General features: G+C 40.8%; 2 protein-coding genes across 3 annotated transcripts in view; both read left to right on the plus strand.

The window, feature by feature from the left end:
- The first annotated feature begins 262 nt into the window (after positions 1 to 262).
- LOC146454481 (tyrosine kinase receptor Cad96Ca-like) overlaps positions 263 to 15658 on the plus strand; it is a 37778-nt gene continuing 22382 nt past the window's right edge. The window contains exons 1-4 of the mRNA XM_085094987.1: positions 263 to 816; positions 5754 to 6008; positions 7227 to 7475; positions 7946 to 8218. Coding sequence (XP_084951113.1) covers positions 750 to 816; positions 5754 to 6008; positions 7227 to 7475; positions 7946 to 8218 — 844 coding nt within the window. The 5' untranslated portion in view covers positions 263 to 749. The remainder of the gene's footprint in view (positions 817 to 5753; positions 6009 to 7226; positions 7476 to 7945; positions 8219 to 15658) is intronic.
- LOC146454482 (uncharacterized) lies at positions 9766 to 15568 on the plus strand. 2 transcript variants are annotated; one of them, XM_085094990.1, is made up of 3 exons: positions 9766 to 10003; positions 11234 to 11575; positions 13760 to 15568. In XM_085094990.1, exons 2-3 carry the CDS (start codon positions 11236 to 11238, stop codon positions 14761 to 14763), a joined length of 1344 nt encoding a protein of 447 aa, XP_084951116.1. In that variant the 5' UTR covers positions 9766 to 10003; positions 11234 to 11235; the 3' UTR covers positions 14764 to 15568. The 2 variants fall into 2 exon arrangements, with proteins under 2 accessions (XP_084951116.1, XP_084951115.1); XM_085094989.1 differs by lacking the exon at positions 9766 to 10003 and having other exon boundaries at positions 10056 to 11575.

The following is a 15658-nucleotide window of genomic DNA, read 5'->3' on the forward strand; positions in this document are numbered from 1 at the left end:
ACTGCAACGAAAGTGGTAGCTTTTAGTCCTTCTACCCTGATGGAACCCAGTACGTCATTTCCCTTCCGAGCTGACGTTGAAAAAATTCAAAATGCAAGCTGCGTGGTATATTTATCAGAGTATATAAAGAAATAGAAAACTTGGCACTTTTTCTAGCCTTGTTATGAAATTTCTAAAAATAAACATTCGAAGATATTGCGGTACACAAGTTTTGAGATCGTTTTAAAATCATCAGCATCAGCTGTTTTTTAAGAGATTCAATAACTTACTGAGCCTTTTAACCACTTTCCGTTTCCACTTTTTGGCTTCAATTGGTGATAATTCTGAGTGGAAATTCGCGTTATTTGTTTCACAACATTATAAGCGTTTTGAGATCGGTATTAACTTAACCTCTGCTGGGTAACATTGAGCTTATAAATTTGCTTTTGGGCTCGATTAGTACTCGAAACTGGAAAAAATGGGACGCCGGTACCAGAAGTCCATGCGGGAATTTCCAGCCCAGGTGGATTTTCCAGTGTTTTCAGCATTATCATAGCCCATGCGACCTGTTACCCTTTTTATGGTAATGGCAATTTCATAACAGTGTGACCGAAATCATTTTAAAGTTAATTTTGTCATACGTACTTTCATTTCCGTGATATGCAGATGCTGGATGGGCAGCCTGGGGAGGCTGGGGGAACAGCAGTGTGGTGTGTGGCGGTGGGACACGAAACCGGACGCGCAAGTGTAAAGAGCCTCCTTTTCCTGAAATGAGAGACAAATTTTGCAAAGGAAGCAATTTCCAGTTCGAATTATGCGATGAAGGAAACTGTTCAAGTATGAATACATTAGTCCTAATTTTAAACCATGCTCAAGTGAACAATGTACTTGTTTTATCTGCTACTTGTGCAGGTTTTCATTCACCTCTTTACTTATTATAGCAGGGCTTAATAGCAGAAAGTGATAGAATAAATAAATAAATAAATAAATAAATAAATAAATAAATTTATTAATTAATAAAAAATGCAACCAACAAGAAAGTTCTCCTAAGCACCTCCCACCGTGACATTCACCCTCATCATTAAGGATTTTATTAACGGACACAAAAGTTAGAGCAACTCTGTATGCCTTTTACTGCGTAATAAACTGTTCCACAAGAGGGTACTGCTGTCGTCAGAAACAAATTTTAAAATTGAACAAGTGTCGCAAGTAAATCATATGGATTAGTGCAATGGAGCAGTTAAGCTTAAGGTTATTCGAATAGCTTCTTTACGAAAAACCAGCCTAAAGAAAAAATATAACAATGTCTGTATATGGTTATGGTTAACAAAGAAAGCTAATTATAAACTCTGCCCGCATACACATAAGTTCGATACGGGCATTGCACTTGCTGTATTCTTGTCTATATTCCATATTCGACTGCTAGTTGGTTGTACATGTATCTATCCTTTTGGACTCTAACGGATCAATGCTTTTAGAGTCCGTGAGCACTTCATATTAGGAAATTAACTAATAAAAGCTTTGGCCGAATTTTATAATTTAACCCAATTTTTATTTAGCGGCAGCTGTAGTGAATGTAATTGTAGAGTGTACAACTCCTAATAACCAGTTTCCTCTATTTCCTTTACATGTTTCATTTTTGGGACAAATCAGAGGGTAAGTGTCTTCTCACTTTTGTTCAACTCACTCTCGGATTTATCCACTTGGTACACTTCTGTACATTCTTTTCTACTTCTTTTTACTCCTCGGTAAAAAAAGAAACAAACAAACAAACAAACAAACAAAAAAACAAACAGCTAGCTAGTGACAAACGGGCAGACGACAGACAGACAGAAAAACAAAACAAGAACAAAAAGACAACAATGCATTTCTAGTTGTCCTATGCCGGTCACCTTTCCTATTTTCAAAACTAATCGTGACAGTGACCATCTATCGCAGTTGAACTAATTCGTAAGGCCATTGACCTATCAATTGGTCGATAAAACATCACGTGCAGTGGTTTTAAAACCTGATAAAACTTCTTGCTCATTTGTATGCGGTGTTTAATGTTTTTCTTGTATGCTTATTTACAACGTTCAAAAAAAATATCATTGTTTTGAACCCTTTTGACAAACACTTTTTCAGGAATGTTTTTGAAGCCGTTCAAAAAACTTGCAGCACGTGTTTTATCGGGTCTAAAACCACTCGGCTGCGCCTTGTGGTTTTAAATCCCTATAAAACACTGCTGCTCGAGTTTTAAACAATACTCAGTAATAATGCAACACATTCCGACCACAGAAGGAAATTATAAGCTAACTTTTTTGAAAACGATTTGTTTTATTATTGACACACTTAGCTATTAAAACATGAACCGGAAATTTTTGTGGGGTGTTTACAAGTTTTAGTAATCTAGCATTTTCAATAACTAACAAAAGATTCTGTGACATAACCTGGACATTTACAAATAAACGGCATAATCTGCTGTCTTAAACGCTTTTCTGTAACTGTGCGGGTCTTAGAGGAGGTTCTGAAAAGAACAGGAGTATTTTTATTGGGTTTTATCGCGTACGCTAACAACTTTAATTCAAGATTATATACCAGTTATTGTTGTAGTTGAATCACAAGTAAAATAGATAGGGTTGTAACTACTGAATTTTGACTTTTGTTGCGACCTTGGTATGCGGGTCATTTTTTTCTCGCTCGATGTGTTTTGCAGAGGTGCTATTCAGTTCTCGTTGATATCATGAGAGGGGATCGTGTGCTTAAAAAATAATCAGAAGAGAACAACAGTACTGTACAAAGAGGATATTACACTGCGGAGCGAAGATATGAATTTTATTTTCGAGTGGTAAAATTTTTTTTTAACACGAGCAAATAAAATTCATATCTTCAAGCCACTGTGTAGTTTTCTATTTTATCATATAGACAAGTTTATTGTTTGCCATTTTCACCGACTGCTTGCACAAATAACTATGAAAAAGCGGAAAATGACGTCATCAATATCCTCACTAGTGAGATATAGAAAATATGCCACTCGGGTCCCGGGTGTAGTTTCGGATGAATTTTACGAGTGATGTATTTTCCAGTAAAACACTCCTGTCTATCTAATAAATAAACATGTAATTCGAATATTCAGCCCGAACTGTTGAGAACTCGATAGCGGATGCGCATTCACATTACGAACTGTATAAATTCGGAGGTTAGTAATAATTTATTACAGTAAATGGAGAATAGCAAATTGCCTCGTTTTTCTTCGTAAATTTAAAGTGTTTCCAGACAGTTCCAGTAAAACACTAAACGTGCATAAAGCTTGACTACCTGTGAGAAAAAGCGTTGTTGCACTGTTTAAACTCTTTCAATTTTTCAAATGTGGCCGAGCGACGTTCTTGTCTAGAGAGCCGAGAAAAAGGAAAACCTAACGGCTCATGCTCACGTCCTCCCGACGGTCGTTCATTTTTCACCACGGATGTCAGCAGTTAATTATTTTTGGAAAATATTAAAGAATGGTGGATAATCGGCACTAGCTTCAATATTCTTTAAATTTCATTTATTAATCATGATCTCTCCTTCCCGTTTTTCATTTTCATTTCACCTTTCCCATTCCCCATATCTTATTCCTATTTTAGTATCATTCAAAAATTATTCATAAATCGGGCCTAATCCTCTATTATAAACGGTGAATTTACCGTACAGATAACTTTTTACGTCGGTTCAGTTGCTAATCTACCATACCTTAAAAGATGGCGGCTTGTCATTAAATTCCTAACGTACGAAATCCCTAAAATGCTCTTAAAAACCAACAGTGCTATGTGCCTATTGGTTGTTTTAGGTTTGCAACGTATTTTGGTAAAGTGTACTCCCGCCATCTGCTTTCGTACCGGTGAGGGTATAAGGCGGAATGAGTTTGCAGAATGACATGTGGCATGACCTACGGAATGGCATAATTTGTGAATAATTTGCGATTTATGCCGGGAATAATTTAACTGAAAAGCGCGTCGGGTTTTCGCGGCAATTTTGTAAGAGCAGCAGCTTTTTGGATGTTGTGGACTCTGGCCGAATATTTATCAACTAGCCAACAAATCGAGGATTAGATCGTCTGATCGCTGTTTAGGAAGAAGTGAGGGCTAAGAAATCAATGAAAACTGTTAGTTTATCGTTTTCGCTTTCAAGGAACTATGAATCCGTGGTATACTTCGTAAATTTATTTTCATTTATTTTCCTTGCAACTTCGCTTGACAAAAAGAAAATGAAAACGTGTATAGTCTCATCAGGACAAAAGATTGACCCTTTACCGAGGGCAAAAAATAAACATTCATCTTCTTTTATCTTCTTTTAAACCCTCGGTAAAGGATCAATTCTATTACATGTATACTCGATGATTCATTTATCCTGAGAGGGAAAATTTGACGCTGTATGACGTATATTGAGATCTGAAGGGTTTATTTGAACAACAATTTGACCAAAATGCATTTATGATAAAAATACTTTCACGGTCTTTCACACAACCTGTGGATAATTAGTCACCATACTTAACATCTGATTTGTTGTTCCGGGGCTTTTTCACCTTTAAATCAGAAGTTAGCTGGGAGGTCTGGTACAAAAAGACCTTAAAAGACGGATATGTTTAGTTCGATAACGCGTAACTGAATCACTGACATTTTATGTATTAATCGCCGTATCAGTGAATAGCTAGGTAGCTCAGCGGCTCAAAAGTGACTTGCATACTTAGCTGGATGAAAACGTAAGGTGAGAAAAAATAGAACATATTTTTCTCATGAGTAATTACAAATTGTTTATTGGTTAGGCATGATGTAACCGTTAAATGTTCACAGATTCCCATAAAATGACCGAGTCTCAGTTCTAGCCTTGGAAATCTCATTTTTACAGTGTTTCTCCAGTCCGCTGCTTTTTGCCCAGACTACTCGATGCCACGTTCTTTTTGTTAACTGGAAATTTAATTTATTTAAAGTTCCTTGAATGCTAAAACTATAAATAGTATTCATCGATTTCTTCACCCTCACTTTTTCGTAACCAGCGATCAGATATGTTCTACCCCAGGGCATTATTTTTTAATCCTTGATCTGTTGTTTAGTTGTATAATGTATGGTTAGAGTCCGCAGCATCGAAAAACTGCTGCTGTTATATAATTGGCGAGTAAACAGGACGAGCTCTTCAGTTAATCATCATTATCATCATCACAGCGTCATATTTATCAAGGAACTTGACGTTCCGAAAGATTTTAAAGATTAGAGATGTGAGGAAGTTGCAAGCGGATTTCATCCGTTTGAACGCCAATATTTGCGCAATAAATAATTTCGGATTTATTGTGTTAATGAAACTAGATTGATTTTAAATTATATGGCGGACAAAGTAAAACAAGGTAAGCTCTTCACACAATGAGAATTATACCCCCCCCCCCCCCCCCCTCCGCCCCAAAAAAAGAAGAAGAATAAGAAGAAGAAGAAGAAGAAGAAGAAGAAGAAGAAGAAGAAGGACAAAAACAACAACAACAACAAAAAGGTAGAACAGAAGAGCCTAAGCCTGAAAGAAATTAAGTATTTTTGTTCATTTATCCGGTTTAGTGTGTAAGAAATAATGTTCTCGCATATTTCCTCACGCGCCCATAGCTTTGTGTCAGTTTTTAGAGAAAAAAAAATTGGCTGTTTAAGTCATTGTAAATGCCAAATTATAGTAATCAACCCTGTAGATAGCGCCAATAGTCGTTAATCTACAACTTTAATACGTCAGCAAGATAAGCCTATTAAATACTTTCCTATTGCTTTTAACTTTTTCAGTTGCACCAAGCATCCAAGCATTAGGATCACAGCACCTTGTCCTTGAAGGGGAAAAGGTTACCCTAACTTGCATCATATGTGAAGGTCATCCAAAGCCCAAAATACAGTGGTTTAAGGACAAAAAGCCTCTAGAAAGCGAGGTCAACACAAATCTGGTCCTAACAAAGATGAAAGCTGCCGATGAGGGAAACTACACCTGTAAAGCGGAGAATGAACTCGGTGTTTCTAATGACAGCATGTTTGTTACTGTTGACAGTGAGTAAAAAATTTTTAAAAGATCGTTTTCCAACCAAAGATGAATAAGTTAATGTCTGGTACAACGTTATTCCTGGGAAGTCTATTCAATTCTTTTCAAGGCAGTGGTTCTCTGTACCTGTCTCCCAGAGAAACCACCATTATACGTCTGACTGTCCTACACGGAAAATGGAAAACGCTAGGGCAGTTGTTGTTTACAAAAATTCCTAGAATGGTATTCATATAGAATATTTATAACAGTTTACACGGTTCTTTTGTAAATTTGCTATTCATTTCTTACAACATCGCTTTCAAAATACAAATGACTCTTATATCTCCTCTGAATTGACTCTTAATGCCGTTACAGGGAGTCGCTAGTATATGCGCATTTCTGCAAGTTACGTTCGTGGAGTTGGGAGATAACTAATCTATGACCAAGCTTTTTTTGTTATTGAGAAATGTTGTGAACGTTTAATTTTTCATGGTCTACAAATGAAACATCTCAGGGAAGGTGCGAGTGAGTTACTTGAGAAACCAGAGTTATGTTATGAATTTTTTTAACAAGACTTTTGAACAATACCTGGGGATGGCATACACTCGGCTCACCATTTCTGCAGTTTAAATTTTTAATGAAAGTTACCTTTGCCGGCTGAAGGTTTCTTCAGTGATTACTCAGCCTATCTAGACAAGGCCATTTTGTATTCTTCGATAATTCCGAGAATGTTAACGACACTGAATTACACTTAGAGGATAAATAGTTCCTCAAACGTCATATGACGCTGGAATTACGTCATGCTTTTGAGATGGTGGTAATCTTGGATTTCTGGATTATCCTAAAACTTTAGAAAACCACCAGAATTGAACAAAAATTAATCTAAAGCAACAGAAGAACACCTACACCATGGGCTCAAACATAAAAATTACGCTAAGAAAGGCCAGTCCTCCTCCTTAAACAGAGCGGTATTTACTTTCTACAAAATATGTCTGTCTAGAATTGGTTGTCATAATAAGTTCAATTTCAGGTAACACTAACCTACTATATCAACTTGTTTTCAGCTGAATTTCTGAAAAAGTCACACAGTTTAATGACGTTTGCCTATAAACAGTAAGACGAGTTATAAACGTTTAAAGTATTTGAGGGAATAATCTCCCTCCTCCCCGGTCTCAATAGGGATACATGAAAAATATATGTATAATTCTGACAATTGATTTACTGGTTATTTGCTTTTTATTTATTAGTTCCACCCGAACTAAACCCAGAACTCAAGGATCAGAATGTGTTGGTGGACTCCACATTAAAAATGGAATGCATCGTCAGAGGTGATCCTCCACCAAAGGTTAACTGGACCAAGAATGGAGCAAAACTTGCCTACCATAACAACACACTATTTATCAAGCATGCGACTTCCAACGATACAGGCCGATATGAATGCATAGCTGTAAACAGGGCAGGAAAGATCAACGCAACTATTTGGATTGACGTGACAGGTAAAAATTAACCACATATGAAATTAAGTACTTTCCTTTAATTTGTAAAAACGTATTTACCCAGTATGAAAAGTGTTCCGGTCTTGATCTGAAGGTTAGCAAGGGAGGGAGTCCATTGTGCTGATTCTTTATCTCAAAACTGCCCACCACTTTTTCTCTATTTCTCCTAAGTCTAAAAGTAATCACAAGCTGACTGAACAAAATGCTTTAGCAAATCGTGCTTTCACTTGTCTTCCTATTCTCCTTTGTGTGCTCCTGGGGGAGGGTGGGGTGGGGTGTCATTATTGGTGGGACTTAGTGAGTCCATGCTACAGAAAGCGGCCTTGTAAACCTAACTATGGCATTCCCCTTGTCTCGCCTTATATCCAGACATTTTCAAGTACAATAACTACCTGACGGGTATGTTGGAATCGGGTTGCAGGCAGATGTATTAATATATCCAGGTTGATAGATATATTTGTCTCCTTTAGCCTATCTTCAGGTTGATGTTTGTCCAAGTAACCAAACTGTCCCTAAAGGCAAAACTACCAACATTAGCTGCAAAGCCAGCGGTGTGCCAAAGCCAACTGTGAGCTGGAGTTTTGATAATGGAGGCCTCCCCTCAGGGGCAACAGTTAAAGATACTGAAAAAGAATCACTGCTCCAGTTACCACACACTGTAAAACACATGGAGGGAACGTACAAGTGTACAGCAAAAAACAGAGTCGGAGAAGCAGAAGCCATTTCAACTCTTCATGTAATAGGTGTGCTTTTATCTTGAGTTGAAAACGTTTACAAACTTCTTTGTTTGCGCAAAATTAGGCACCACTATTTTGAGCGGAAATTTGAATCAGAAACGACTTTTTGTTATCTTTTTTATCAGGTCAATTGAGAAAGAATGTAATGCTTTCTTTCTCCATGACGTTAATGGAGAGAGAAACGAACGCTGAAGGAGAGAGAAAAAAAAGGGCCGAAGGCATACCTTTATTCCAGCCTTGACTGCCCCAAATAACCAAACAATCAGTGCTTTGAAAAAGTACCAGTGAACTGTCTACCGGAAACCATATTGTGCAAACGTCTCAGGGCAGACTGCAGAACTTTTTATTTTTACGGTGATCTCGTGGACGCGCCTGTGTGAAAACGTGCTGTTTTGCGATTGTTTAAACGTGTTCATTTTGTCTAATGTGGCCGAGCTATGTTCTTGTCCAGAGAGCCTAAGAAAAGGAAAAATTTCCGGCTCATGCTTACGTTCTCCCGGCGGTCGTTAATTTTTCGCCACGTCATAGAACGGCAAAGACTCGAAGTGGGCATGGGAAAAGGCATGGTATTGCAATCAAATCTCTTGCTTATTATATGCTTGTTTTAATCGGCAAAGTGGTTTCGTAATTAATATATACCAAATCGATGGCGGCCGCTAAATCGTAAAATTAAAAACGTTTACGAGTAGCGTCTCCTGGAGTGTTTTGCTCACTCTAATATCAATGAGGGATGTAAAAGGCTACTCGTAGTCTGAAACAACAAGAAGGGCTGAACGTCTATTCGGTTTGTTTTCTCGTTTATACTTCCCTCAGCTGCGGTCACCTGACTTCACTGTCTCGCCATACAGTCACTTCCAGGTTTCGTTCTGATAGTAGTTGGGTTTTAGGTTTGGTTGTGTTAGGTTCCGTCATCCGCCATCTGCTTTCGTAGAGTAAATTTGGAATAAATACTTTGTGTGAGGAATAGTGTCTTGACCTGATACACTGGCGTTTCTTTGAAACAATTTTCATGATTCAATCACGACCGCGATCGCTTAGAATAATGTCTCTTTGTTCAATCATTGTGAGATACCAACAGCAAGATTTTAATATATGTTGTGCAAATGTGGTTGAGGTTTACTATAGTGCAGGAATATGACTTTGGGATATGTTTCAAGGGGCAAAATTTCGTGTGAAAACGAACCGAAATTCAAACCGCGATTGTACTTCCATACTTCAATCGATCACCAAATCGCTTAATCATGGAAATCATCATGAACTTGAACATTGCGTCATTTTTATCACGAAACTGGAGGATTCGCAAGATTAAAGACGGTCACCAGAGTAGGTGGAGTAGCAAGTTAGTTTCGTCCGTTTGAAACTTAATATTTGTCGCGAATCAATCATTTTGGATTAATTTATTGTTTTAAAACATAAATTACATTTATTTGAATATACGCGGTGCACAAAATTAAACAAGGTGGGCTCTTCAAACAATGAGAATTAAAAACCAAACCTAGAGAGTAGGACGGAAGAGAAAAGCCTTAGCCGGAAAGAAATAAAGGCCAACATTATGACATAAGCATAATGTGATTTTATCTCGAGGCCCGTGATAGTTAATTTAGGTGTGCCGTTGCATGGGGCAAGGAGCGTTGTCAATCATAGAACTTAAGCCAATGAAATGAGGTCATATCTAATAACACCGAGGTTATAGGCAAGATCAATTTATCTCGTGGTCCTTCTCGCCTTCATTCCCATCGTGTTAACATCCGAACGCAGATCTCCGGTACTGTAGAAGAATTATTTTTTCAGGCAAGTTAAACATTTTTCTATTTCTTCGTTTTTCTTTTCTACCGTGTTTCTTTTGTACCGTTTGACCTCAGCTGCGCAGGTTTTTTCGGGCAATAGTTGGGACATGTCTAACTCCACCCCCCGTGTATTGATTCTCGGACATTCCTTTATTAAGCGCTTAAAGCAGTTCGTCCGGAATAATTCCAACGATTTTGATCTTGACTTTCAAATCTCTTTGCCTGTCCTAATACGTTGGCATGGAGTTGGGGGTAGAACAGTCGAAAAGACGTTAAAATTCGACACACATGTCCTTCATTCCTTTCGCCCTGATGTCGTCATTCTCCAACTAGGCAGTAATGACCTCGTTACTCTTTCGCCCTTACGTGTTGGTTCAGCAATCGATGAGTTTGTCCATTTCCTCCACGATTCATGCGGGGTGCAGTTGGTGTGCGTGTGCCAGACTATTCGCCGATTCTCCGCTGAGGCTTTTAACACAAAGGTCGGCATGTTAACACGATACCTAAGGGTTGTGTTAGATCCTATACCATATGCCATGTTTTGGGGCCATAGAGGGTTTTGGCAGGCGAAAGACAATTTTTATACACCCGATGGCGTTCATTTGAACTCTAGGGGACAGCGTAAGCTATATCGTAGTCTCAGAGGGGCAGTCCTGCGATCTTTGCGCCTTTTGCCAAGTTCTCCCTCCTCGGAAGGAGTTTGTTAAGTTTGCTTCATTCTGATACAGATCTTTACATGTTTTGCCAGCTCTCAGTTGTGCCCTATGCCGAGCCTTTGATGTTTTATTGACACGTTCACCTATTGTTTGTGTCGGCCTTATATATTTGCTGTAAGCCATCGCCCCTTTTTGGGCGCGGCTACGTTTGACTCAGCTACAAAGCTGTTTGATTGCACGACTTGTTATACAGTCGTATGTATGTACGTATGTACTCCTTTTTGGCTGTACACGTATAATTATTTTACTGGCTCTGGCTCAATGTTAGGTACTGGCAGTTACCGCATGAGTGTACAATCCTTTCCGACCGCTCAGTTTTTGGGTGTGTCCTTTGCGCTCGGTATTCTGCCTTTGCCTTAGGCACTGTAGTACTTCTGGCGCTAAATGATCTGATAATTTTTTCGTTCATTTCCGTCGCTATGAAGCGCATTATTTCCAGCGCTGTCCCTCTGCGGTTTACGTTATTATTTTTATTTTATCGTAATCTAGTTTCTTATCTAAGAAATTTTATTGATAAGCCATGCCACCCAAGAAGCGTGCACATTCCGATCAGTCCAACACGCAAAGGAGAACGAAACGCACGCGAGGCTCCGACCTTTCTGAAGTTTCTCCAGACGACGCTGTTGCTTCTCAAAACCAGTGCAACTATCACAACCAGAACTTGATCTCAGTTGATCTGCAAACGCTATCCACCTCCATCTCGACGACCATTTCCCAGGCGATACAACAGGCGTTGGGACCCAGGGGCACCCGCAGCTTGACTCAAGACCTCAGAGCATCTTCAATTCCTCCTGTTGAAAATGATGGGGAACGTTCCGCCAGTGAGGCCATTCAAGGGGATATCACAGCTATAACACAAGGTACTCAGCCTCAGAGTTCCCCTCGGCAGCCATTTTCAAGCATAGCCATAGCTCTCGGCTCTAGAGTCAACCCAAAACTCAAAGCAAAAATTTGGGGTAACGAATATGTTGATTTTGGCGGGTTGCTTTCGTTGTCCCCAAATACCGATCGTTATTCCCTGTCCCTAACTCCCTCAAGTACGTCGTCTACTCAGCCCCAGTTGACACCAGAACCTAGCCAGCCACCTAAGAAGATTCATAACCTCAGTCAGTGGTTGTCAGCTTTTAATACTTTTGTCGCTATTTATGTCGAGAAATTTCCTACTGAGGCTCCTAAGTTAATGAAATACTGCGAGGTCGTGAGGGACATTGCGTCCAAACCAGGTGACTGGTCATTTTATGACGAACAGTTTCGTTACATAAGACAGTCAGCTCCCGACCAATACCCTTGGGATACTATTCATTGGGAACTATGGCTAAGGGCAGTGACAAATTTTCGTGCTCGACCGCAGGTTCCCTCTGATAAGGTCTCCACGCGCTCTCGGAACCGCCAGTCGTTTCCGAAGGGAACTTGTTGGGCATTTCACGCCGGGCGATTCTGTGGTGGGTGCCGCTACGACCACGTTTGTTTCAAATGTGGTTCACCCCACCCCTCAAGTCAATGTTCATCCCCTAGTTCACAACGCGCCCCCCCCCCTGCCAGCCCCGGAGCCAAACAAGCCCATCCCCCTACTCAGCAGTCCGGTTACCCCCGTAAGGGTGGAAAGGCTTGATTTTCTTTTGCAGGGTTATGCTCCAGCTTTAAAACAATATTTGATTGATGGCTTTTCTTTTGGTTTTCGAATTAAGTTTATGGGGGAAAGGCGCCCTTTCGAATCCCCTAATTTGAAGAGTGCACAAGAGCAACCCCACGTTGTTACCGCTAAACTAGAAAAGGAGCTCGAAGCGGGCAGAATAGCCGGCCCGTTTTCTTCACCTCCTTTTCCGAATTTACGCTGTTCTCCCTTAGGCATCGTTCCCAAAAAGGATCCCTCTGAATTTCGCTTAATTCATCATTTGTCGTATCCTAAGGGTTCATCTGTTAACGATTACATTCCTGAAGAATTCTCATCAGTTCACTATGCGTCTATTAGTGATGCCATATCTGTCATCAAGAAGTTAGGAGCTGGCTGTTTTATGGCTAAGACCGATGTTAAATCTGCATTTCGCATCATCCCGGTTCACCCTAAGGATCATGCTCTATTAGGCATGAAATGGGCTAACCAGTATTATTTTGATCGCGCTCTGCCAATGGGATGTAGTTCCAGCTGTGCGATTTTCGAAGCTTTTAGCTCAGCTCTCGAGTGGCTATCTAAAGATTTGTTCAATGCCTCAGGTGTTGTGCACATTTTGGATGACTTTCTCTTCATTGCCCCTACGAAGGAAAAATGTCAATCCGGTCTTGACAATTTCCTTCGCATGTGTAGCTATCTCGGGGTTCCAATAGCACAGGAGAAAACCGTCGGGCCATTCAACACGCTACAGTTTGCTGGTATCACTCTCGATTCGGTGCGACAGGAAGCTAGGTTACCGGAAGATAAGCTTCAAAAATGCCAGCTGCTACTACATCATTTTTATATGAGGCGTAAAGTAACGCTTCGAGAGCTTCAGTCTTTACTAGGCCTTTTGAATTTTACCTGCTCGGTTGTCATCCCCGGCCGCGCTTTTCTTCGCCGAATGATCAATCTTACCAGGGGCATCCAGCGCCCTCATCACCGTATTCGCTTGACTAAGGAAACGAAATTTGACATTCAGGTTTGGCTTTCTTTCCTACAAAACTTTAATGGTAAGACCTTTTTCTATACTGAGTTATGGGAGGTCTCGAATCCTCTCGAGTTATTTACTGACGCCGCCGGCTCGAAGGGCTATGGCGCTATCTTTGGTAAGCATTGGTTCTTCGGCGCGTGGCCGGAAACATGGAAGCATTTTAATATCACCTTTTTAGAATTCTTCCCGATTGTTATCGCTCTGCGCATCTGGGGGCCTTTGATGGCCAACAGATGTGTCATTTTTGACATCATTAATCATCACACTTCTAAACACAACTTGGTGATGATATTGGTCCGTGACCTGGTGTTAACCTCTTTGCGACACAACATAATGTTTCGAGCTAGGCATATTCAAGGTGTTCACAATACTCCCGCCGATTACATTTCCCGGTTTCAGGTCGACAAGTTCAAGGTATTGTGTCCGGGGGTGGACGAATTTCCGACGGCTGTGCCCGAGAGCCTTCTGCCGGAGAGTTGGTCACTAACCTGAGTGCTCTGCTTGAGTCCTCCTTATCTTCTGCTACTCGGAAAATGTATCAGAGAACGTGGGCAGTCTTTACCGAGTTTTACACACACTATTTTAATTCAGCTCCCCCTTCGCTCCCCCTGACCTGCGCTTCCTTGGCCCTTTTCATTTCCTATCTTAACGCCCGAAAATTGGCACCCGCAACCGTAACGTCTTATCTCTCCGCTATTAGTTATGTACACAAAATAGCCGGTGTACACGATCCTACCAAAACATTCGTCATTCAAAAACTTATGAGGGCTATCAGTCGCTCGAAATCGGCTGATATTAGGCTGCCCATTACACGATCTGTTCTCCATCAACTGGTCCGCTCATTGCAGCATACCAACTCTTCGGCCTCTCAGCGCACTACGTTTTCCACCATGTTTTTATTCGCTTTTTACGGGTTTTTCCGTGTCGGAGAGCTAGCGACCAAAAGCCTCGATTGTTCTGATAGCGTTGTTCAATACTGCAACGTCAGCTTTATTACGAGTTCAGCTGACATCCGCAGAGTCAAGATCACACTTGCTCGCTTTAAACATAACACGGACAATCGGCCCCATGATATCATTATTGAACGCGAAGATTCCCTTCCATTCTGCCCGGTGAAATCGCTCCTCGAGTATTGCCGGTTAAGAGGCAATAAGCCCGGGCCACTTTTCTGCTGTTCTGATGGGAGCCCTATTACTATTACCCATTTCAATTCTGAGCTACGTCGTTGTTTAACTTTTTGTGGGCTCGTCACTTCTCGATATAAAAGTCATAGTTTCCGCATAGGGGCCGCTTGTCTTGCAGCTGAGAATGGTTACTCCGACGCTCAAATCCGGGCTCTTGGTCGCTGGAAGTCCGACGCATTCAAGCTCTACCTCAGGTCGGGCACTTTACATGCCAACTAACTACTAAGTAATATATTTAGGGTTAAATGGGTCATGGCGTAGTTCAGACATGGGCTGCTACCCTTTCTTATTTCTTGCCTGCGGTGCATTCGCCTTTGCGTTACTTATAAATTCTACGGCTCTCAATTCCTAAATAACGCGGGTAGGCGACTTAGGTCAGTCATGGGCTGCTAATTCGCCGCTTCGGTGCATTCGCCTTTGCGTCGATTATAAATTCTACGGCTTTAAATTCCTACATAACGCGGGTAGGCGACTTAGGTCAGTCATGGGCTGCTAATTCGCCTCCTCGTTTTAGAATAATTTGTTTTTCACGCTCGTCAAGCTGACAATTGTTTACAGATTGCGTCCAGGATGAATTGAGTCAGACATTGGGCTGTCGGTTCATCCTCGGCATTCATTTTTCTTACTGCTTAGCGATTTCGACTAGTAGTATTTGGTTATGTTGTCTTTAATTTTTCCTAGATCTAGATACTGATATGGTTTTCTTAGCTTGCTCCAGACTGCTTCAATTGTTTGTCTCTTTCACGGGCTGTGCCCGCCACCGTTTATATCATTTACACTACTACATCGTTTTCATGTTGAACGTAGCGTTGGTCAGTCATGGGCTCGCATCGTTACCGTTCTCTTCGGTTTGTCACCGGTGATATCCAGGCTCTGCTTTTCGTCTTGGTGGGGTTGCCACATTTTTGTGGCGGTGGCCGATATTTAACCCCACCTTTGCTTAAGAGATTGCGTGATGTTTATTATATCGATATTCTTGATGTCGGGTGAAATAAAAGCGTCACTTTGTGGCCAATTTATCCCACATTAGCAGTTATCATTTTATCTCCCGTCAATCTCGTCAGCAAACCAGTGCGACGTCACGCAGAGCTTCGGGTCCCGTTTCAGTAGAGAC

The sequence above is a fragment of the Pavona decussata genome, unplaced genomic scaffold (assembly GCF_977016875.1).
Source record: "Pavona decussata unplaced genomic scaffold, jaPavDecu1.1 SCAFFOLD_300, whole genome shotgun sequence".
Classification (NCBI taxonomy): Eukaryota; Metazoa; Cnidaria; class Anthozoa; order Scleractinia; family Agariciidae; genus Pavona; species Pavona decussata.